This window comes from Nematostella vectensis, chromosome 14 (assembly GCF_932526225.1).
Source record: "Nematostella vectensis chromosome 14, jaNemVect1.1, whole genome shotgun sequence".
NCBI classification, from domain to species: Eukaryota; Metazoa; Cnidaria; class Anthozoa; order Actiniaria; family Edwardsiidae; genus Nematostella; species Nematostella vectensis.
The window spans coordinates 2,012,283-2,035,884 of record NC_064047.1 but is presented as its reverse complement, the minus strand read 5'-3'; the positions used below and the strand labels follow the sequence as shown (position 1 = coordinate 2,035,884).

The 23,602-nt window shown below is 38.9% G+C and overlaps 3 protein-coding genes across 3 annotated transcripts; 2 read left to right on the top strand and 1 right to left on the bottom strand.

Annotated features, from left to right (window-relative positions):
• Positions 1-697: 697 nt before the first annotated feature.
• Positions 698-11,696, top strand: LOC5518854. The gene is made up of 13 exons (XM_032363538.2): positions 698-1,059; positions 1,919-2,073; positions 2,708-2,783; positions 3,212-3,325; positions 3,954-3,986; positions 4,177-4,278; positions 4,677-4,736; positions 6,769-6,957; positions 8,397-8,551; positions 9,256-9,319; positions 9,412-9,522; positions 10,362-10,394; positions 11,247-11,696. Exons 1-13 carry the CDS (start codon positions 988-990, stop codon positions 11,364-11,366), a joined length of 1,284 nt encoding a protein of 427 aa, XP_032219429.2. The 5' UTR covers positions 698-987; the 3' UTR covers positions 11,367-11,696.
• Positions 11,697-14,610: 2,914 nt separating this feature from the next.
• Positions 14,611-16,334, top strand: LOC116602269. Its single transcript, XM_032363620.2, has 2 exons — positions 14,611-14,782; positions 14,869-16,334. Exon 2 carries the CDS (start codon positions 15,490-15,492, stop codon positions 16,186-16,188), a length of 699 nt encoding a protein of 232 aa, XP_032219511.2. The 5' UTR covers positions 14,611-14,782; positions 14,869-15,489; the 3' UTR covers positions 16,189-16,334.
• A 1,504-nt stretch (positions 16,335-17,838) lies between these two features.
• Positions 17,839-19,071, bottom strand: LOC5518806 (trace amine-associated receptor 13c). The gene has a single exon (XM_001638685.3). It carries the CDS (start codon positions 19,069-19,071, stop codon positions 18,085-18,087), a length of 987 nt encoding a protein of 328 aa, XP_001638735.3. The 3' UTR covers positions 17,839-18,084.
• Between the last annotated feature and the right edge of the window lie 4,531 nt (positions 19,072-23,602).

The window sequence follows — 23,602 nt, the reverse complement described above, 5'->3', positions numbered from 1 at the left end:
AGGAACCGTTAGGTAGCATAGGGTCTGGGACGAGCTTACCCCCAGTAGAAGCAAATAGAAGATGGGTTTCTGTGACGTCACAAGACATGCCAACCACAGGAGACGAAAACGCTTGGGACGAGGCAGCGCAGTGCTACCATTACCAGGCAGGGAGTCCGAGGCGTCCGGATCCCACTCTGATCATGTGACGAGATGAATTTGACTCCGGTTGATCCGGCTATGTTGGTAGTTAAAAGTACGGTTAACTTATATGTGTGCGTAATAGAAAGAGATGGATCTAATAACCTATTACTCAGAGCAAATAGAAGGCCGATTTAAACGATTTTAATTGATTCATGGTCAGTGAATCACTACTCTGGACGCCACCCTACATTTGACGAGCACCTGTTAAGAGGCCATTACCTTCGGACAGAGAAAACGACCGCTGAATATAGGTTGGCGGTTTACTAGGCGGGCGTTTCAATTCAGACGCATCAAACGTATAGCGTGTTGGTTTAGGGAATGATGTCAACATACTTATTCAAGCTGTGGCAAAGATTGGTTTTGCTTCAGCTAACTATAATAATAGCAGCCTTGTTTTTGCAATGCTTCAGTTATTTATTGACGGTTGAATGTTAAATCTCTTGTTTATCATATCTTTGATATTAATCTTCATTAGTAGCACCTGATAATTCAATTAACGACTTAGTCACGCCACGCATAAACCGCTAATAGTTTACTGAAATATCCACGACATAGAGTCGAAAAGAGTAAATATATTGCTGTGTTTATTTGATTTTGATCATATATAGCAATGTTATTGTACGCTGTGCATGGAGGCATTGCAAAATTATGCAGTAATGGTCTCGGGATAAGGAATTTGATCAATTTAATAGACTACGCCAAACCCTGAGGGGCCACAGCAATTCGAGTTCCTCAGCCTTTTACTGACCCAAAAACAAGAGAATCTGATCGGTTTGCAGGACCTCTCTGTTAGATTTACCAAGCATGTCTAAGCTCAGAAGACGTGGCTCAAACAAGCATAAATCGTTCGGTTTGACGGCGGAAGTTAATCGTAAGGTAAGTGATAATCAAACAGGGCTCTAAAATACTTGACCTCTATTGCTCTCTGGCCAACACTCGAGTTAATTATCGAAGACTTCTGTCAAGTTAAACAAGGAATCCTACACTGAACTAAAATGTCCTTCAACGCCGGCTCTTTTTTTAGTTCTGTTAAATAAATGTATGGCGATTGCCGTCTAAGACCATGCCTATACCATACCATACTATCCCATTGCACAACAAATCTTGATATTTATTGATAACACATCACTATCTTATTAATGAGAAAATTGCATGGTACCTACGACTCTGTCCAACCGCTTCAGCGTGTAATATAACGGCGCAAACTACGCGAGTTATCCACGCAAGAAAGTGACAAATAGATTAAAGTTAAGGAAGTACCACCTCCAGATGTGGCGAGTAAACTTTTAGTATCCCCCTGCTCATAAACTATAATTGCTATTATCATTTCAATTTAATTTTATTTTATTACGGACTCGATACCTACCTAAAGTGAGAAAATAACATAATAAAAGACCTGATTATCATTTCTTGGTCTGCAAAAAGCGTCAAGCTGTGAGAGCTTATTTACATTTAAACACATAGATTGAACAGTTAATTTCATGCTAATTTAGCAATCAACAACCGCAACATCCAGTCAGCATCCATCCGCATCAATCCATATTAATATGGACCCTAGAAGTCTATTTAAAACTAATAAACCATCACAAAATGCGCAAACTCCGCACAATCTAAACACAAGTAACGCACAGATTACACACGCAAAAACCACACGCGAAACATGTAAGTATTGTAAGGGTCGGCAAACTTGCAGGCTGTACTGCAGGTCTGATTGGTGCTCACCTTTCCATCCTAGATCCAGAGCAAATATGACACTGAACTTGAGATGCAGTGCCGTGATTGGCTGGAGAAGATGTTGGGAGAAAACATTGAGTGGGGGGTCGAGACGGAATACAGTCGGCCTGGCGAATCATTCGCTGACGGTATATTTGATGGCATTGTGCTATGCAGGTAAAACAGCACGAGGAGTTTACAGTTTTTTATCAGGGAACCTGCGTTACCGCGTCAGCGCCACCGTGTGCGTTACCGTGTACGTTACCGTGAGCGTTACTGTGTACGTTACCGCGAGCGTTACCGTGTGCGTTAACGTGTACGATACCGTTTGCGTTATCGTCTGCGTTACCGCGTCTACGCCACCGTGTGTGATACCGTGAGCCACCGTGTGCGTTACCATGTGCGTTACCGTGTGCTTTACCGTGTACGTTACCGTGAGCGTTACCGTGTGCGATACCATGTGCGTTACCGTGTACGATACCGTTTGCGTTACCGTCTGCGTTACCGCGTCTGCGCCACCGTGTGCTTTACCCATGTGCTTTACCGCGCACGTTACCGTGAGCGTTACCGTGTGCGATACCATGTGCGTGTACAACACCGCTTGCGTTACCGTGTACGATACCGTTTGCGTTACCGTCTGCGTTACCGCGTCTGCGCCACCTTGTGCGATACCGTGTGCGTTACCATGTACGATAGCGTTTGCGTTTCAAGTAGCGTCACCATGTGCGATCCCGGTTGCGTTACCGTCCGCAATGCCGTCGCGTTACTGTGTGTAATTTTTAAACCAATGATAACGCACAAACGTTTTCAGAGTCATGAATGAAGTGTTCCCTGGCGCCATCAGCAAAATCCACGGTATCAACGGAGGAAGATTCCACGGCTTTCAGGTAAAAGGGCTATAATGCAAAAAGCTCCTCTCTTATCAAATAAACTGCTAATACAAAGTTACAGAAAAACAGTGAAGGATTCATATGTTTTTTTTTACGTACACGTGCTTAACAAACTCAAACTTTCTCGATCAAAATTAATATTTTAGTATTTCTTGCTTACTTGCCTGGCACTGTTCAGCTAGGCTGTTACTCTCCACTAAGTACCTATAGAAGTCAGAAGGTGGACGCCACTTGACTGGTTACACAGAAACAAGCTTCGCAAAAGCCCACTATAAAAATAAAATGTTGAATAGATTTGGGGTTCTTACTTTGAACGTTTGCACAAACATATTATTCCTACCGACCTTGAACAAGTTATAATGTAAACCTTTATAAATAAAGAGTATTGTATTGCATTTCTTCCTGTCTTTTCTTTGCCATCTTAGATCCTTGAAAACATCGAAAAATTCCTGAAGGCGTGCCAAGGAGAACCGTTTAATTGTAACGTGGTGGATCTCTTCTCGCCGGGAGACTTGTACGAGAAGAATAACGTTGGTCAGGTGATTCACGTGACTACACATTTACACAATTTTTTTCCAAGGGGGGTGGGGTATAGGGTGTGGCACGCCTCGATTACAGGCTTTCCTATATATGTGACTATCAGCAAACTTGCCAGAACAACGCGGCCACATAATCAACAATATTATAAAGAACGACAACAAACACAACAAAAGCAATACCAACAACATTTCAAGCAACTTTTAAATCTGCATAATAAAGTAACAAAATTGACAGCATGGACACAAAAAGAAAGAAAAAAACACAAATATAACAACAAGCAGAAGCTGCAATAGCGAGTAAACAACATAATGTAACAGTTCAACAAGAGTAAACTTGAAAAGAGCAAGATCTTAAATTAGAAAAGTAATGACCATGAAGTATCTTTCTATACCTGGAACAAAAACAGATTCTTGAGATCCCATATAAACCATGGCCGTATATGGTGGGGTGAGGCCCCTCCCCCCCCCCCCCCCCCCAGCCCCCTCACCCAATATTTTAAAAAAATTATAAGCAAATGACCAGTTGGGGCGTTGCTGTGCCCGACAATGTTTGTGATGTTTCTGTACCGTGCCCTCAAATATTTCGAGTACTACTACGGCTTTGTAAACACTAGTGTTCTCATTGCAGGTCATCACAGGCATCCAGGCTTTTGCGAGAAAGGTAAACACTGATATCCAGTCATCAAACCAATAATTTGATTACTGGATTTATGAAAGCTAAGCTTCAATATTACGATCAATATAACAATCGATATTTCGGGTCCGGGCGACATGCATTCTGAATTTCTGTCCTCTTGCTGTTCTACAGAACTTAAGATTAAGTATCTATTATTGTCTCTTGTGTCTGACAGGCCCATCAATACGACAAGACGGTTCCTCTTTTTGGTCCAAAGGAAGCCGAGAAAAACCCGCGAAACTTTCCCGAGCAGAAGCATTTCTTCCGAGGGGATATTTAAAGAGTATCGATTATTACGAGTTAATATCGACTGTAACAAGAACTTTTCAGTAGTAGCTAAAAAGAAGCAGTGTAAACTTAAACCTAGAACATAAACTAAGCATATAGATAGGCATTTTAGTACATAGACTTCCATTGCTCAGCACAGCGTGCGAAGCTCAATATAATGGGGCTGAAGTAGTCAGGGTAGGCCATCATGCATTGCGAGCGCGCCTGACACTTCGTCAGGGTAGACATATTTTTTAGCTAATTTATTTTTTACTTCTTCACACTAATGTGCGTTGTGTGTGTGTTTTTTTGGCAACATAATGTGCTTTTGCATCGAGGGTCATGTGAGCAGAACCTCAAATAAAAGTTGTTGCAATAAATCTATATGTAACACTTATTTTTTGACAGTGTAAATTTTCTACGCGTAACAGGAGCATTGCTGCACGCGCGCATAAATACTTAGAGAAGGTATTGTAACATTGCAAATAAAAAGTTTTGTAAATCATAAGGTATAGTTGATCGAGAGACCAGCCAAATTTAAATGTTTGGTTTTAATGAAGGGTGGATAATGGAGAAAATGGTATTCACTGTCCAGATGCTTCTTTCGCACGGTAACAATTTTCTTGCGCACTTTCTTGCGTCGATTACGGTCGACTTGACCGTAAAAAGAAACCCAATGATTTTCAAATCATTAGAATAAAAGGTAAGACGGGTTGCCTTTTATGGAATGACAAATGGCTGTAATTCGATATTCTAACTTGCATATCGGACAGTAACGCCTGCAAAGCGCTGCAAGGTCAATATGCCGTTACGCATTTCATCAACCGAACGTTCGTCACGGCAGAAGGCGCGCCAGACAGAAATTCTGATACTTTGTAACACTTCTAATGAGGGAGATTGCAAACAGGTTCGACCGGTTGTGAAAAATTATAAGCACAGAGCTAGCAAAACAAAACATAACAGAATTATGGCGTTCTACACATCTAGATAGGCCATCAGTCTGCTGTTGATTTGAGGGATGTTCTAAGCATATCTTCAAGTCACGAAACAGCCGAACCGGATCATGTGGTATAGAATTATATCGTTTAAAGTTCTCGTAACGATGATTGAAAACACGCATGTTTTGTCACAGAGAGGTCTAGATTTGTTATACTAAGGAGTATATCTTAATGGCCAGGCCATACTAGGTTAAAGATGATAAATAGTCTATTGTTTTTTCAGCGCTAGACAAATGCTCAGGTTAGATCTGTAAGACCCCGGTGTATCGCATTGCCGCCGCACCCCTGTAAAACACTCCACAGAGCCCGAATACTAACCAGTTCCAGCCGCGCCCATCCCAGGGATCAAATACCACATCGTCTGCACTCAATTCACAGTCTGACGGCGCTCGAGTAGGCAAAGATCAGCCTCCCCAGTAGACCCTCAATCAATACTCCGTCTCCTCGCATCTTCTCCTTGAAGACCAGGCAATATGTCGGGCTACCGACCACCTGCTCGCGGATTCTCAAAAGATGCTGCATCTAAGGTACAATCAACGCAATCCCATCGCTTTCTGCTACCTTTGGTTTTGCTTGCAACAAATCGGTAGTCAATTCAACTGCGTATTTTGCTAGGAATTCCTTACTTATTGAGCTGCATTTAGGGGTGGAATAATTCTGACAGTAATTTCAAAGCTTAAAGCGAGTAACGAGGTGGGAAAGGCCTTGATTTTGAAGGAGATTTCGTGGATGTGTTAATGAACAGGGTCAGTGGTGGCTTGAAGTTTTCACCATTTATCGAGAAGAAACTTTTCGGAGATAATTATCAATTCTGTTCCGTCGTACTTTAACATGCAATCTGCCATAATTGTATTTCTTGTGGAATCAGCATTATCTCATATTACTATAGTTTTAGGGTAATGGTTTATTTAAAAAAATCGCTTTTCTTCTATACTTGAAATAGCGTTAGGCATTCGCGGAATTTGTTTTGTTTTTGCGAAGTTAAAGGTGAACCATTCAATCACCAGATGACGAAATGCCATTTCGGTATGCAATTAACTAATCATTACTCTTGATTATATTTTTTCGACTAATAACTTTCAGGGTATCTTTTTCGACGTTTTCTCAAGGATCAAATAACCTTTTTTTCTAAGATTCTGCGTAGTAATCATCCATTTTAAGCCATTCATTCTTTTTTTGCAGTTAACAGGGTTCGGGTGTGACGCTTGTTATTGATTGGTTCATAGACCGTTGATTGATTACATAGAACATCAAATAAATTGCGGCCTCGCCCCTATTTATCCCATTCATCCAATTTCATTTTAACGTGTCTTTTTTAATCTTCTAAAGCGCAAAAAAATAATAATAAAGGCAATATTGTTAGACAAAAATCATTATTTCTATTTTTCGCTCGTGGCCTGGGTTAAAAAGTGCTTGAGAGTGGTTAAGATCAAATTCCATATGGCCTATTAAGAGACACTACTCTCAAAGAAATATTTAGTCAAGACACGGTTATCATGTGACGACTGCAATTGGCCATTAACCGCCCGGGTTTTTCGCATGCTACGGGCTGCATTCCAGGGGCGCTCTCATTTAGGTTGAAGGTTTGTACGAAGGCGCACAAGGTCTATCTCGTCCTTAGGAATTTTACCTTTGCTGCAATCATGAGCAAACCAAGAGCGTTTGGATTCTCCGCTGAGGCAATTGCAAAGGTATAACCACCTCTCAAAAAATCAATCTCTCTGCTCTTCTCGGCACTAGAGGCTTTTTGCTCTTTTTAGACAATTCTTGGTTGGGTTTCAGCCGATCTTTTGTCAACAGCATTCACGATTATCGACAGTGGAGTAAAGAACTTACCATTTGAAAATAGCCGCACACACTTGGGATTTACATTTCTTCCTTTTAACAAAATGTAAATAAGAAACAACAGAAATCGAATATGTGCCTTGTTTTTGATTTTTAATTATTAATATGTTTAATTGTTATTGATTTTTAATTCTTTATATGTTTAATTAGTATGGCCTATAGTCAATTTTTATATAAAAAAGCGATGAAGCACTATTAATTAAGAAAGATAACCCTTTACAAAATTATCCCAATTTTTTTTACATTTATCCAATGAAAGCTTTTTTTACGAGACCCGAGGTCAAAGGTAGATCTTTGCAACATAATTATAGATACCTACTTGAAATAATCCGCATGAGCATAGAGCGATAATCAGAGAGGAATGCCAAATAATCCCCACCAAATGGAAAACCCAAACAAGAAAATCTTCACCAAAACAACCCGAATGATTCAATGAGGTGTTTTATGATATGGCAGGAATGCATAGCTTAAGAGATTTTCCTAAATTATGAAGTAGGTCTCTAAGACTTTAAGGCAGCTGCCGTTGACAATAGCATATTGCTTGAGTTTGGGAAGGGTGATAAAAGATAAGGGTTGTAACGAGTACATAATTTGGAAAATACTTCTTAAAAATTATACCAAGTTATCTTTTAGTCGGGTGCTAATATCAAAATATAAACAATAATATACCAAATTGTATTGGGTTATATGTTATAAAGGCATACTAATACTTTGGACAGCAGTAAGTTTTTTTCAGATTTGATTTTTTTCTTGAAAAACTATGTTTATTTTACAGGGAAATCTAATTATATTGTGTATCTTCATCGTATTTCGAATAGCTATGTAGAATTCTTGTTTATTTATTTATGAACATTTACATAGCTTAGCTTTCAGATACAAAGATATATCAAACATATTCCCCAGGGATAGTGTCCTTCGTTTGTATTGCCTAATATGGACATTGATGCCCATGTTTAGAAGAGCTAAAGTTTTTCCGCTTCCTGATCTCCAGAAAACATGGTGATTCCTGTCAATTTGAGACTCGCGGCAAGAATTTGTCAAGCAAAAATTGATCGCTTGGTCAAATCTTTATCTCACTAATAATCTTGAAAAGCCCTGAGACCCAGGCTCCAAGAGATTGACCGAGCAGGTTTAAAGGTCACCCAAATATTGATATCAGCCGTTTATACTCTACCCATGAACCACCACGGGCTACGACACATGTATTTTCGAGTGCATTCTTTTGTGATATAGGCGTATTTTCCTGCCCCCTGATTGGCTATATTGTGTGTTTATAAATAACCAGGTAGATGCAAAGTATCCCAAGGAGCTTGAGGGGGACGCGCGGCGATGGGTGGAGACCATGTATGGGGACACGGTGGCCTGGGGCGAGGAGAGACCTAACCAGAGGCCTGGGGAGACGTTTGCTGAACCTCTGAGGAGCGGTGTCATTCTCTGCAAGTAAGAGGGGGCGGGGGGAGGGGTTGGGGGCGGGGGGAGGGGTTGGGGGCGGGTTGTGGATGTCAGAGATCAGGAAAATGAGGAGATGAAAAGGAGATGGGACGACCTTACATTATTGATATGTTTTTCTATATTTGGTATTTTAAGTCCGCTTCAATCATTTTTTTTTCGCTTTTTTGTCGTTCTACAACTATTTTACCTCAAGAATTTCAACGCTAACTTTCAGGAATTCGTGTTTACTACGATTTTGCAGGCCGCGCCAGGCAGCATTTTTTAGAACACCACAGGTATCCCGCGCGCTCGGTCCAGGCTCTCTATTAAAAAACGACAGTCATCGATTGATATGGCCCCATCCATACCTCTACAGTCGTAATGATGTTGTTGGAGAATTTCTTGCAGCTTTCTGTTCTTTGGCAACCGAATGGTCTTCATGGTCGAATGGTCGTTTTTTGCCAAACGCGCTCACTCTCATATAAGGAACTAATATAGTCCTTATTTGGAAAAAAAAACTGCATGATTCTTTTCCTTTTTAAGAAAACAGAGAAAGTCTCTGAAAAGAAACTAAGATTCCTCAGTACCAGACCCCCAAAACGATAACTTTTTCTTTCATATGTGAAACATTTCTAATTGCCAGAAATATATTTTCCCCAAACCCCTCCCCCAGCTGTATTGCTCACACGGGATCTTTAACGTTTCTTTTTCAGAATCGCCAACAAGATCAAGTCAAACGCAATCCCTAAGATTGGCGAGAGCAACAAATCCTTTGTAGTATGTCTTCGCTGTGAAGTTTTACCTCGAGTTGTATTGTGTATTTTTGATCACACTCATTTGTTTGACCTGTTCATTATCTTTTAACTTAGATGCAAGAAAATATATCTAAGTTCCTGGACTTCTGCGAACGAGTGTTGGGTCTAGACAGGCTAAACCTTTTCCAGACAGTTGACCTATTCGAGAGGCAGAACGTCGGAATGGTAAGACATTCCGATATAATCCGCCTTTCAAGGAGGATTCTTTCTAGCGTTAAAGTTAATAAAAGGTGGGGCCGTTGGGGGAGGGGGAGAGGGAGGTGGAAGGGGGGGGGGAGTTATTGTTTGTGAATAGGGTACCGGGATGCAACATAACAAAAAAAAACATATCCATCGTCTTGGGTTCCCTGTGGTGATGTAGATGGAGGGTATAGTCTGGATGATAAAAACACGTTTACTGGCAAGGTTTGAAACATCTAAAATAAAGGTCTAAAAATGACGCGCTAGAAAAGGGAATACCCTTGATTTGATATGCGACATCAAATGGAATAACTCTCGAGCGCGTACTTAAACATTTGTTTTGATCTTTGAGAATCTTGAAGCGTCTATTCTCCTGCTTTTGCGAGATTTCTTAACAGGATTATATATACTTTAGATATAAAACAGAATTATTACAATAGCAGAATAATATATAATATTTTTAACAAATAGATCTCATTTTTGCGTGCGTTTGTCCTCTCTAATCCGACTATTAGAAGCACCGAAGACTTCACAGCGCGTCATGAACAAAAGTCAAACAACTCGACTGCGTCTCGTTGCGCACTTTTTTGTAAATGACACGCTTAGACGTACAAAAAAAAAGGAACTATTTTTTATACAATAATTAAAATTGTTTTCTTACTTTACAATCTAGTTTTGGGGAGCGCGCTCATGCTGACGTCAAGCGTGCGTATGTCCTCTAATAACACATGGACTCTCGACCAATCAGATCGCGCGATTTACGATGAGTGTCGTTTTGTAAAGGTAGCTATGTAGTTCTTACCACACATTTTCGTTTTGTGCAGGTCATCACCACATTGCAAGCGGTTTCACGAAAGGTAATCTTTGCTTTAAGCAGCAAAGCAATAGGACTTGCGCTAAGAGATCACCTCACCTTTCTGTGTGGCAATTCAAAACAAAATAATCATACAAAAAAAATAGAAATGACTGCAGCCGTTACGCCAGAGAACGACGAAAAATAAAATCTTTAAATAAAACTAAACATTTTCTTAAAAAAGAATTCTGTTTTTTTTCGTAAGCGCTAAATAAGTTGCTTTTTGTTGCCTGTTATTTTGCCGCTAAAAGGCTGCTGAGCGCGCGATAATTTGCCACCCAAACAGTCACGTGATCTCTTAGCGCAAGTCCCCTATTGTTAGCATTTATGATTCACTCTTACTGCGATTTTTGATATTCTACGAACTCTCTTTAATAATTCCTAACCTCTAAACCGCTTTCTCGCTTCCATCATTCGAACTTGATTTTGATTGGTCACGCGCCTCACGGAGAGGTGACGTAACTGGTAACCATTCCAGTGCTGGCAAATTAAAACGCTTCAAGGATTTTGAATGACGGAATACAATACAATAAAACACGCTTGGTTTTTCAAGTCGGTCATGACATAAACACAGGTAGCCCAAGCTCTTCATTTGTCCCTAATGATATTTATGGTAAACATAGGGCGAAAAACAAAATTAGTGAAAAATAAGAAAACAACTTGTTGTTCAAATCGTGAATCTTGAATCTTGAAAAAGGCGCTTTAATACGGCCAGAGAACACGTCTTTTGAAGAGGTTTTTTTTTTATTTTTCACTAATTTTGTTTTCGCCCTATGTTTACCGTTACTATCACTAGGAACAAATAAAGAGCATGGGCTACCTGTGGACATAAAATGTATGAAATATCATGTTTCAGGCCAACGCCTTGCATGACGACCTTCCGCTCTTCGGGCCCAAGGAGGGATCCGGTCCCAACCCCCGAGAGTTTACGGAAGAGCAACTGAAAGCAGCAAAGGCGAAAGGGGCGCTCCGTTAATGAAACACAGGGAGCCCACCACAGGAACCCCAAAACTTTTCATCCCTACTTCTTTTATCGTGATATCTGTGACAATCTTATTCCACCCTCTAATTACGATGCTAAAAAATAAATTCACTCGATGATTGTTGAGGTATTTGTTATCCCGTCTTGGATCATTAAAGACATTATGTTGTGTTTAAAACCAAAGTCAGCCATGAAAGATTGATCATTTTTTTTAGCTGACTTCGTCCACAAATCAATTGTATTTTAGATGACCCAAGAATTAGTAAAGTCAAGTGTAATCTACCCTATACTAAAATTTTATATGATAAAAACAGCTTCATTCAAGTTTGTCTTGTTATATTATCCGAAATTATTGTGGCTCTAGGGTTGTGTGTGTGTGGTGGTGGTGAAGGGGGGGGGGGGGGGGGGGGGGGAATAAACGCATGTGATTATATGTCCTGGGGGTGTAACATACCCCACCTACCCCCAATATCATCAATATTGTTTTTAAAACTGCCTTTTCCCTACTCACTCATTCAATCCTTTTTTAGGACATTACATTCAATATTTGTAAATGCAACAAGAGTACGTCCTCCTCTAACAGATTGATTCTGCGGTAGCTGACTTCGACTTCATTTTTGGGATGTTTAATCTTCTTAACTTGATTGAACTCTGAATTATTGTGGATCTTGGGGGTGTGTGTGGGGGGGGATGAACGTATGTGATCCTGGGGGTGTAACATAGCCCCCCCCCTACCCCCAAGATCATCAATATTATTTTGAAAACTGCCGTTTTGCTTACTCTAACAGTCAATTCCTTATAAGAACATTACATACCATATTTGAGAGTCCGCTTCCACCATCTTTTTATTTGCCCTAGAACTGCATTCGTCGATATTTTCATCCACGTACACTTGAATTCGTGTTCGCTACATTTTTGCAAGCCCCATTTTGAAAAATTTACCCAGACCCTCACGCTTTAGAACAATACAGGTTTCCTGCGCGCTCGCTCTAGGCTTTTTTAGACCAGTAAAAAACTGTCTCTAATAAAACGTATTGAGATCCTTAACTGAGCCTGAGCTAGTCCTTAGAATTTGGAGAAATCTATTAAAAAAAAAAAAAGGTTGTGGAAGAGAAACAGCCATTCGGCAATTGGTATTTACAATTTCCGCTAGCAAATATTTTTTGTGTGTTCTTTTGTTTGTTTTTGTATCACCATGTAATTGCCATAAGCCATAAGTATATCTATTACTAGAAATGCTGATATGACGTCTTACGTTTCTATTGAGCATGCGATTCGCTTACTCAGACGTTAATAGAAAGTCTAGAATACTCCGCACTTTAACAGCCCCTCGCGCGTCAAGGCGCATTCTCATTGAAAGCATGGGATATATTTCCAAAATGCGCTCAAATTAATGGACTAAATTGGAACACTTAGGCCTTCACCACTTCAAAAACCCATTCACACATTGATGTTTTCTGAAAGATTGGGATTTCTCTGAGGGAGTGTTTATTAGCCATAAGCCATTACACAAAATAATGAATCTTGAGACTACTAAAATTTGTGCCTTGACCAATCAATTTTTTAGAATCAACAAAGGCATTTTTGACATACCAGTGTGCCCTTGCCGTTTGGCTGAGTAGTTCGTACACGGAGAATTAGAAGGTTAGAAATAACCCTGAGGGTAGTAAGGGAAGGTTTTTGCTCATGACACCTCAAGATTTCAAAGTGCTCCCTTTGTGAAATACATTTACCCCCAAAACGTCATATTTTGCACGATGTATCCAAAAGTACGCATAAATGAATGCACACTCAATTTGAAACACTTTTCCTGCCATAAACCACTATGAAAACCCTTCCGCTTCAATTTAAAACATATATGTTTCTAGCCTAATGCACCCCAAATAAATGGCAATGATTTGAACCTCAAGCGCTTTTACAAATATGAAAGCTTTCTTTTTCGCTATACAATAAACACTCGCGTATAAAAACCTTAAATTTTCAGACTGAATAGGATCATATAAATCGAGGTAGCTTTTGACAAATCAGACTGTTTAGGCCCTTAATTGGTTCTTATGTTTTCATGCACACCGAACAATAACAGTCACTCTAACAATCAATGCTGAACACAATATATAAGCCCATGTTGCATTCTTACAGTATACAAGTGCATACCAAATAGTTATTGAAAATATCTTTTCTCTTTTGTTATCAATCAGAAATTTGATAAATTGAGTGATCTTTAAAATAAGGACCATTTTTTTCCACCAAGCTGATTAGTTCCTGATAACAGGGCCGTAGCAGGGGTGGGGCACTGGGGCATCTACCCCCCTCCCCCCCATTTTTTTAAATATAATGTTTCTGTATTGTGCCCCCCCCCCCCCCCCCCTATTCTCATGTGGCCTGTTGCGGCTGGATAAAAAACGTGCGTAAAATGCCGAATCTCAGTCTGTAGGTTGATAATCTCTAGGTTCTTATTTAAAATGTAATTTATTTCCCCGTAAATGTGTTCTACGCTGCCTGAATTTGGAATATTCTTGAACCCTACCCTTGTTTACACCGCTATGAAATCACCTTTCTTTGCGCATCACAACTGAAAGCCTGCAGTCATTTACCTAATGCACTTTTATGAATATATAAAACTTGGCAAACTACTCGAAACGTTTTTTTTTTTCTTTTCTCTTTATAAAAACGTAAAATTTTCAGTTGAGGCTTGGCCGTTTTTAGAGCATTCTCAATCTGAGAATTTCTTAAGGATGTTATTGAATTCCAGTGTATAAAGATACGATGCTTTATAAAGTGTTAGAGAACAGAATTACACACATGATTAATAATAATGATTTATGGTTGTAATTATGAACAGAATTAGATTCTGCATTTTTATAACGCATCATACTAACCAGCTAATTATTTTCTGCTATCTGAGCCTAGAGATATTCTTAGCATGTTCCTAGAATTTGGTAAAATCTCGAGGCAAGGTTCTTATAGAACAAAAAGAGTGCATTTCTTAAAACAGTGTGCCAAGTGACCTGTTGTCGTGCAAGCATCATTTTATAAATTCGACCTGGTACCAGACCCCGAAACGACACTTTTCTTCATAGATTACTACAGGTCTAACAAGTACTCGCCCCAGGCTATTTTAAACCATTCAGAAACACAGCAGCCATAATGGCTTTTTTAATGAGAGTTCGCCATACGAAAACAGGCGTTTTGTCTAGAGAAATCGTGACGTACGACTATGTCACGAGCTCTTTACGAATGAGGAAACATCATTTTGAAGCAGCGCTCGTTACAGGATCGTGGTCCCGAGGACGTTCCGAACCCTGTAGAGTCGGTGATGTTTCACACCTGGCTACTTATCTGGCGTAAAATCGGATTGTAAGGAAGAAGTATTTTCTATTCTGCTTGCTCATGCACAAAAACACGCCATGGTAAGAACCATTTTTAAATTAAAATATTGCCCAAATTTTTAGTGTAGTTAAGGTCAAGATGGCACAAACACATTTTTTTTTTTCAGAAAATCGAAAATAGAAAGTCATTCTTATTCAAGAGCGTTTAGTTTCCGGAAAAGCGCCATGACGTACCAAAAGGCAAAACATCTGATGCATCTACATTGAAAAAAGTATGAGAACGATTAGATAGCATAAGCTTTTGAGCCATTTAAAGCACGGATATTGTAACATATCTTACTGCATTAGGTACTTAGCATACCAAATAAAATCGCTATCTAAAATATACAGTATTTCGATTAACTTAACCAAAGAAAATTCCGAGACAAATCCTAGAGCTTTTTAGATATGCTAGTTATCCCGAAGTTACCACGACAATTTGCCGAAGTGCCGATGTCATTGCCGATTATAGCTCCGGTTTATCTCCTTGGGTTCAACAAAAAATGAGTCAATATTTACTCGGCTACATACGAGTGACGTTTGTCTACGTAGAATGCTGTTCAATTAAGTCAAACACTAAAAGCATATGTATGCAAAAATGATGTCACTAGATCTACGCCATATGCCGATTTGGCAACATCTAAAATTATCTGTTATCGCTTGTCTATAAATGAAGAAGTCTGCGGTGTGCAAGTCATAAACAATCGCGTTCTACTACAAGACGTAACCGTCTCCTCATATCTTAGGAAATGGAAACAGTGAGGAATCAATTGAAACATGAAAACGGAGAGCAAAAGGAGAGAATATCAGTCCTTACGCCCCCACTAGTTGATGAAAGCAATACACTTTGCATAAGTTATGAAATGGGAAAATTCAAGTCCCTCGACATCCAAGATGAAAACAAAGGCGAAGGTAAAGGGAAAATAAGAACATTTACAAATGCACAGAATGCTACACAAGTCCAGTCTTCATCCGGGCCTCAAAATCAGGCCGAGCGGGGTTTGCTATCGAAAGAAAACAAGGGTGACGCAGATACAAATTCTATTCAAGTTCAACTCACATCTGTGGAATCCGTGGATCATGAAGATTACTTTTTACCGCGGGACAACAAGAATCGTAGCGCATCTTTTACACCGCTCTCAACCGTAAAAAAGGACGAAGAGGCGATCGCTCAAAGACCAAGAAGCCACACTTTAGCAAACGATAAGGACATCAGTCTGTACAGGGAACAAAAGGATAGACTCATCAAGCAACTCATGAGGGAATATTCAATTGAAGACCAACACATGCAGAGTTTAGGAAAAAAATTCGAGAACGCGCCAATGGCGGTTTTCGGTACAAACATTAAAAGCAAAGCCTCAACGAGTACAACGGCAAACAGTTTCAATATATCAGAAAAAATAAAAGACAACGATTTTCTGATAGCTATGGGTTTTATAAGTCGATAAATAAAAACAATGTGCTCGCTGCCAACTGTGCGCCAAAACAGAAATGTATTTAAATATGAATGACAACTTTTTTACTTGCAGATTCAATAGTTTTCACTAAATGTTAAGAGACGTCTTTTTGACAAATAAAAGAGTCATCAAGGATACCAAACTGTCTTATTTTGCTTTATTTCCTTCTATAACAGCCCATTTCATATTCTCCTCCCCGCCATTTCGCTATGGCAACTTTAAGGGTCATAAAGTGGAATGAATAACTACTAAGTGTTCAGATGTTTTCTTTATCATGAGTGTAAAAATGAGGCGAATTTGAAAAATCCTATTATCAAGAGGGATGATGCATGTGGAAACAAATATTTTTTAAGTTTTTTTGGTGATAAACAAATTCATTTTTGTATTTACGGAAAAGCCAAGCTACATCCTTTGCAAATTACTCCATTAAAAACAAGATTTTATGATAGAAAAAACTTAGATTATCTTAAATAAAATTAATAAGGAAGAATCAGATTACCTTATAGTCTAGTTTACTCGGCTTCGCCGTCGTAATGCGATAGGCAAAATATTAACAACCATCAACAATTCAAAACGCTTCAGGCCTTTTTTTTAATTGCAAAGAAAGCGGCGACAAACCAATATACCTTCTTGCTTCGAAGTAATGGGTGTATTTTTAGTCTGATACTTGAGCATGTTTAAAAGTGAGTGTGATTATGAAGCATTACACCTGAGAGATTATCTTTCCTTGTAGCATGCGTTTCACATAGTGCTCTCGTCCGGGGGTAGTTGGGTGGATGAGGAGTAACATTTACAGCGTTATTTCTGAAAGCAAAATTAGAAACGGTCGATCATTAGGTATAACCGAATGTTTACTAAAACCTTGTAATTAAATAGACGAAAATTTCACCGAATACTGATTCTATTTTTCGAATAACAAGAGGTTTTGGCGTTGTTTTGTTACACAATAATATTATAATATTCAACATATTTCTGGTCCAAGTGCGAATGTGCTCCCCCGCGTATATTCATGGTAGGGAGAATCTCTCGAACCGGTCAATGAGTCACGTATCATCATGGTAGGGAGAATCTCTCGATCCTGTCAATTAGAGTATAATTGTCATTCAAGGAGAATCTCCTAGTTCTTTCAATGAGTAGGATATCATCATCATGATAGGGAGATTCTTTTATCCTGTCAATGAGTATCATCATGGTAGGGAGAATCTCTCATCCTGTCAATGAGTATCATCATGGTAGGAGAATCTCTCTGTTCTGTCAATGAGTATCATCATGGAGGGGAGAATCTTTCTGTCCTGTCAATGAGTATCATCATGGTAGGGAGAATCTCTTGATCCTGTCAATGAGTATCATCATGGTAGGGAGAATCTCTTGATCCTGTCAATGAGTATCATCATGGTAGGGAGAATCTCTCTGTCCTGTCAATGAGTATCATCATGGTAGGGTGAATCTCTCTGTCGTGTCAATGAGTATCATCATTGTAGGGAGAATCTCTTGATACTGTCATTGAGTATCATCATGGTAGGGAGAATCTCTCATCCTGTCAATGAGTATCATCATGGAAGGGAGAATCTCTCTGTCCTGTCAATGAGTAGCGAGCGTTATCTCCATTGTAGGGAGGATCCATCAGTCCTTTATCAAAGAGGATGATAGCGTATCTTTATTGTCGGGAGAATCTATCAGTCCTCAAAGAGAATGATATCAAAGAGAATGATATCTTTATATTAGAGGGAATCTATCTTTCTTGTGTATAAGAAACATCCTTATAGTAGGGAATTTTTTTTTGTCATGACAATGGGTATCATATTGGAGTAGTGTTTTTGGTCCTATGCTTCCAATATATATCATATTGGAAGTCGGTCATGTTTTTTAACTTGGACACTATCTGGATCAATCATTTCGCCAAAACTTTATTCGCGCTCCTATTTTGTTTATAAGCCTCAACGTGTATTTCCTCAACCTCTGTGACCGCATGAAGTAGACAAACGGGTTGAGGCTCGGGCTCATCAGTAGCAGTGTGGCAAACACCGGTAGAAGCACATCTACAACGGGACCACTCATTGAGTCAGCCAGCGCGTTGATCAGGGTGAAGGGAACAAAGCTGAGAAACAAGCTGGTAGTGATGATGGACACTGTGGCTAAACCTTTGCGCTCTTTCTTCGTTTGCTGGTCCGGATGGTAGTACTTCGTTTCGGTTGTAACCTCGCTGGATTTCTGTTTAGCGGTGCGATAGATCTTGATGTAAAGCGCAAACATGAACATACATGAGCTGAACAAGTAGAAGATCCAGATCAGACGGATTCCGGGCAGGAACGGAGAAACAAGATAAGCGCAGAGAGAAAAGAAAACGCTGAAGACCCACGCAAGGGCGATGACCAATCGAGTGCGTTCATGGGTCACAATGGTGACGTACTGGAGCGAGTAGATGATTGCAATAAACCTATCCAGGGTTATAAGCACTAGGGTAGAGACACTAGCAGTGATTGTGATATAACCAAACAGCTCTGCAAACATCTGCCAATTCGGGCTGCACACTCTGAACGTGTCTGTAATACCTCGGTAGAAAGTGTCTGCCATAATTGGCTGAATGAAAACTCCTGTGAGGAAATCGGCGACGGCAAGACTGACAAGCAGCAGGTTGGCGGGGACTTGCAGCTCCTCGTATGCCCACACGGTCAAGACAATCAGGGCGTTTCCCAGCATCGACAGACATGGCAGGCAGACATTAAGTGCGAGTAGGAAAACTGCCAATTCATGATGTCCATCCACTAGGCGCCTTGTACCGTCATTTGAGCGAGGTCCACTTTTGAGGAATATTTCCCCAAACGGTGTACAGATAGATGTGGTGTTTGGGGTTGTCAGGTTTTCTTTGAACATCTTCGACTGTAACAAAGTTCAAGCAATCATAGAATAAATAAAAATATAATTATACTTCAAACTTTTGTATTCTACAACCTCTAAAAAGTATCTAGCAAATACACCACTATAGTAAAAAATACTTATATATACTTATAAATATAAAGGAAGGCCGACTTTACCAATAATAGAAGGCGAAAACGAAGTAGCACGCGTGAGCTAAGCGTCGTGGAGCAGTCTGTTCTGGTAAGTTTATATTCATTTTAGCATCTTGCTATGGGCTATAAAATTATTAATAATTTCCTTTTTTTTATTTCATTTAGTTTTTATAAATTATTTTAGAGCTAGATTCTAGACAAAATAAAAACTTTTTTGTTAATTTGGCGCATTGCACAGGTGGTTGCAAAGAGTGGAATCGGATGTGCGTAACTCAGTCCAATCCAACTCAAATTAATATTGTATTCAGGGTCAGAAATTATCATGTAAAGTTTTTCAGTTATAATAAAACAGGAAAAGTCAGGATTTTCTTCCAACAGAGTTGTCCGGGTTCATTATTTTTCGTAACTAGAATTATAGCGTTCTGTCTTATAACTGCTAGTCTAAAATAACTATTTTACTAGAATAGTAACGACATGAAATGATAATATGGACCTTAAATATATTGTTTAAAGGAATAGATATATGCAAACTGGTTAATGAAGAATCTACAATCCCACCTTGAAAAAAGTCACTGCGTGGGATGTTTGAGTTATCTAGGCTTCGAGTTACCGCAACATTTAAAGTGCCCCCTTTTAAAATCAAGTGTTAACTTTTCTTACCTTTTAAAATTACAATGTGTTTTTTTAACATTTCCCCATCTCATCCCTGTAAAACCCAAAGAATCTTGAAATGATTTACATGTACCGAAAGTTTTACGAAAGGAAAAAAAAGAAAAGGCAAACAGAAATCTTATTCAGTTGAAGCGGAATCTTTTGGATGTGCTTTTAGTGACTCATTACTCGTCTGACTGGCATCTAGAGACTAAATCCAAAAAGGAATACATCACTTGTTTGAGTTTCTCGCATATAACTGGACATCACAAGATATGGGTGATAGGTAGGAAGCTGATTGGCTTATGGCGAGTAGAATTTTGTTATACACCTCACCTTGACAAGGTTGCTCACTTGAGTCGAAATATACATGTCCATGTTAGAAGTGTCACGTGACTGTCACCTGTCGCATTTTTTATCTTTTTGACTTTTCCGTGCCTCCAATAAGCAGTACAAACAACTACTATTTATTATATGTCCATAATACTATGTTATTTTGCCCGCCGGATGACTATCCGCTGGATAGGGATTTTATTCGGTGGGTAGCGCATATCCTGCGGATAACTTATCCCAGCTTAGTGCAACCGGGTCCATTTCTCTATACCTATGGAGCTCCGCGCGCGGCCTACCCCGCGCTGGCTCCGCTCAAAAGGTACCTAGACAAAAACAAAATCGTTGTAACTAATGTAATAAAAACATAGAATACATGATTAAAATTAAACGTAAGTAAAATTCTTATCAGGTTTTTTTTCGAGGAAACAAGTGCAGACATATACAGCTTTTTAATTCTTCGAAGTGTGCTTTCTTTTTGCAGTGGCCATATGCCCGACAGTCGGGAAAGGTCCTGGATGGACTAAATGCCCGGCAGTTTTTAATTTATTCAAATAACTTAGTAAGGTCGACCTACTGAGTGCAAATTATTCTAATATTTGTTGAGAAAGGGCAATATCTGAATTGAGATTTGTTGTCGTTATTGAATGATTTCTGTTGTCTGTGTACACTATAAAATCGTAACTTTAGTGGCAATATGCTAAATGTCGACAGCTCTCTAACTTGTGTGTTCAAAGTATTCTATATTAGTTTAGAATGGTCAAGCAAATCTGAATATTGAGCTTTTTGGTTGGATTTGAATGTTTAAAATCCAAGTGTCGCTAAAATAGCGATTTTAAGACATTATTATAAGTTAGACTATAACATGACACTAGGACACGAGGGGAATTAAATCCCTCCCCCCCCCCCCCCCCCCCGAAGTATTTTCTAACATTCCCTTTGGCCTCTATGCTAATAGCTATATATCCTACCACTTTTTATTATTAAACTTAAAACAATGCATGGTTGCAAGGCAATTTATTTCTCATATTTACTGCTTTTTCTTTTTGAATATACGTCTCGGATTGTTTTTATCTTATCTCGATAATGTCTTTAATGTCCTTAATTTTTTTTTTCTGTGAACATTTAACTATAATTGTTCCGTAAAAAAAATGCTCGTTTTAACAAAACAGTCACAATTCCACTTCCTCACTTAATTTGAAAAAAGAGAGGAAGAAAAGCTCACTTCTTTTTATTAAAAAAGAAAATTTTACTAAAAAAAAAATATTAAACTTAAAACAATGCATAATTGCAAGGCTATTTATTTCCTATATCTACTTTTTTTTCTTCTTGAATTCACGTTTTGAATTGTCCGCTGATGAATTCAGAGGAATTCAAAAGTAAACCTGTATCTGCGGATGGGAAAATGTCATATTTGTTAAAAATTTCAGTTTTCTTCGCACTGTGAGCATATACTAGCTTTCAATATTGACTAAACAAAAAGGAAAAAGGACAGCTGCCAAATTTATTCATATTCTTTCTCTATTTTGATTGGCCTTTAACGACTTCAGAGGAATTAATACGAATAAACATTGTATCTGCGGTATGCTTTGGAAGAATGTTTATCTCGATAATGTTTGCTTAATGTCCTATTTTTTTTTCTTTAAACATTTAACTATAATTGTTGACTAAAATAGCTTGTTTTAACATAACAAAGTCACAATTGAACTTCCTCACTTGATTTTGAAAAGTGGGGAAAAGAAAAGCACACTTTTCTTTTTATTAAAAAAAGAAAATTATTAAACTTTAAACATATCGGATATTTGGAGAGGGAGGGGTGGGTAAATTCTTACAAAAAATTGATTACAAAGGTTTTTGTGGCCTTTTTGCATTGTAAAGCCGTTAAAAGGTTGATTTTGACAGATATATATACTAGATAGATAGATATAGTTTATTAGCAGTTTATACATGGCTGTCACGCTAACAAACATTAGTATAAAAAAGTAATACAAGAGTCCAGCTACTTTTAGACTTCTAGACTACTTTTAGACTCGCCCAATCCACACGAAGCGGCAATTGCTTGTATTTTTTTAGCCAATGGGAATTATAATTATTGTCTTTAAGGTCTAGAAAAGTATCGTAGGATAAAAAATCCCGTCTTCGATTAGTTCGAAAAGAAAGTTGAAGGCTCTGCATTTGGAATTTATGGGGAGGGGGGGGGGGGGGTATCTTCCGATCTCCCCAAGGCAAGCACTGCAAGCACTGTTAACAGCGGTTTTTGTTACGCCAAGCAAAAGTTTACAAAACGGCACATGCACTGCCTGAACGTGGTCGCGCCCTTTCTCTACCTTCTCGACTCCCCAAACTTCGCTAGCATACAAAAGTATAGGCTGAACTAAAGTATCAAAGAGACACATAGTCAGTTTAACGTTGGTTAAAAAGTTTTTACCCATTGCTTTCTTGGGTTTGTAGAGGGCTTTGAGTGCTATATTTTTTTACTCATTCATAGCCAAACTTAAGGGACCTGCTGCGCTGAAAGTGAGCTCCAGATATTTATAAGACTTCAATTTTCTAAAATATCGTCTTCATATTTAAAGGAGTGGCTTAAGATTTTACCTACGTTGTTAAAAATTAACACTTTTGTTTTTTTTCTAGATTCATGCCATTTTCTGAAACGAAGCTATGTACAGCATCAAGTTGGGCTTGAAGCTGTTGGCTGCTCTTAGCTATAAGGACTAGCTCATCTGCATAGAGCAGGTGACTTGTTTTCAAGGAATTAATTTCAACCGTTTCTTTATTTTCCTGAGTTAAAATGCATAGAATTTCAAAAAGGTCGCTGAGATATAAATTGAAAAGTGTAGTTGAAAGGACGCATCCTTGCCTCACTCCTATATTACAATGAGGACTCCTATATTACAATGAAGACTCCTATATTACAATGAAGACTCCGATATTACCCCGTTGGCTTTGACAACTGCCAGGTCTTTGCTGTACATTGATTTTAAAACAACCAGAATGTGTCCGTGGCACCGTCTTTTTAACTTTGTCAAACGGCCTCTCTCTAGGGATTGTATCGAAGGCCTTTGAAAAAACAATAAAGCAAATAAACAGTAAGTTATTCTTTTTTGGGGGCTTGCTTTTAACATACTTATCGATGAATGCCTTTAGAAGATATTATCAGCGGTACCGTTCCTTTTGCGAAACCCACCTTGTTCTTTTCTTAGCAGCCCTTTGTCTTCTAAATAGTAACATAGCCTCTCATTTAGAATAGAAGTGAGGATTTTGCTGAGGCTCGGTAGCAAAGTAATCCCTCGGAAATTGTTGGGATCATCTGTTTTTCCTTTTTTGAATATTGGAACAATTACTCCCATGCCCCAGACCTTGGGCCATTGCCCATTGCGCAGAATAGCGTTGAAAATGTTGACTAGCGTGGG

What these genes read in the sequence shown, in the direction of transcription:
- LOC116602269 (XM_032363620.2), top strand. Translation starts at nt 15,490, where the DNA reads ATGGAAACAGTGAGGAATCAATTGAAACATGAAAACGGAGAGCAAAAG.
- LOC5518806 (XM_001638685.3), bottom strand. Translation starts at nt 19,071, where the DNA reads ATGTTCAAAGAAAACCTGACAACCCCAAACACCACATCTATCTGTACA.
- LOC5518854 (XM_032363538.2), top strand. Translation starts at nt 988, where the DNA reads ATGTCTAAGCTCAGAAGACGTGGCTCAAACAAGCATAAATCGTTCGGT. An exon ending in GATGGCATTGTGCTATGCAG is followed by an intron (nt 2,074 to 2,707) that starts GTAAAACAGCAC and finishes AAACGTTTTCAG; the next exon opens with AGTCATGAATGAAGTGTTCC. An exon ending in GAAGATTCCACGGCTTTCAG is followed by an intron (nt 2,784 to 3,211) that starts GTAAAAGGGCTA and finishes TTGCCATCTTAG; the next exon opens with ATCCTTGAAAACATCGAAAA.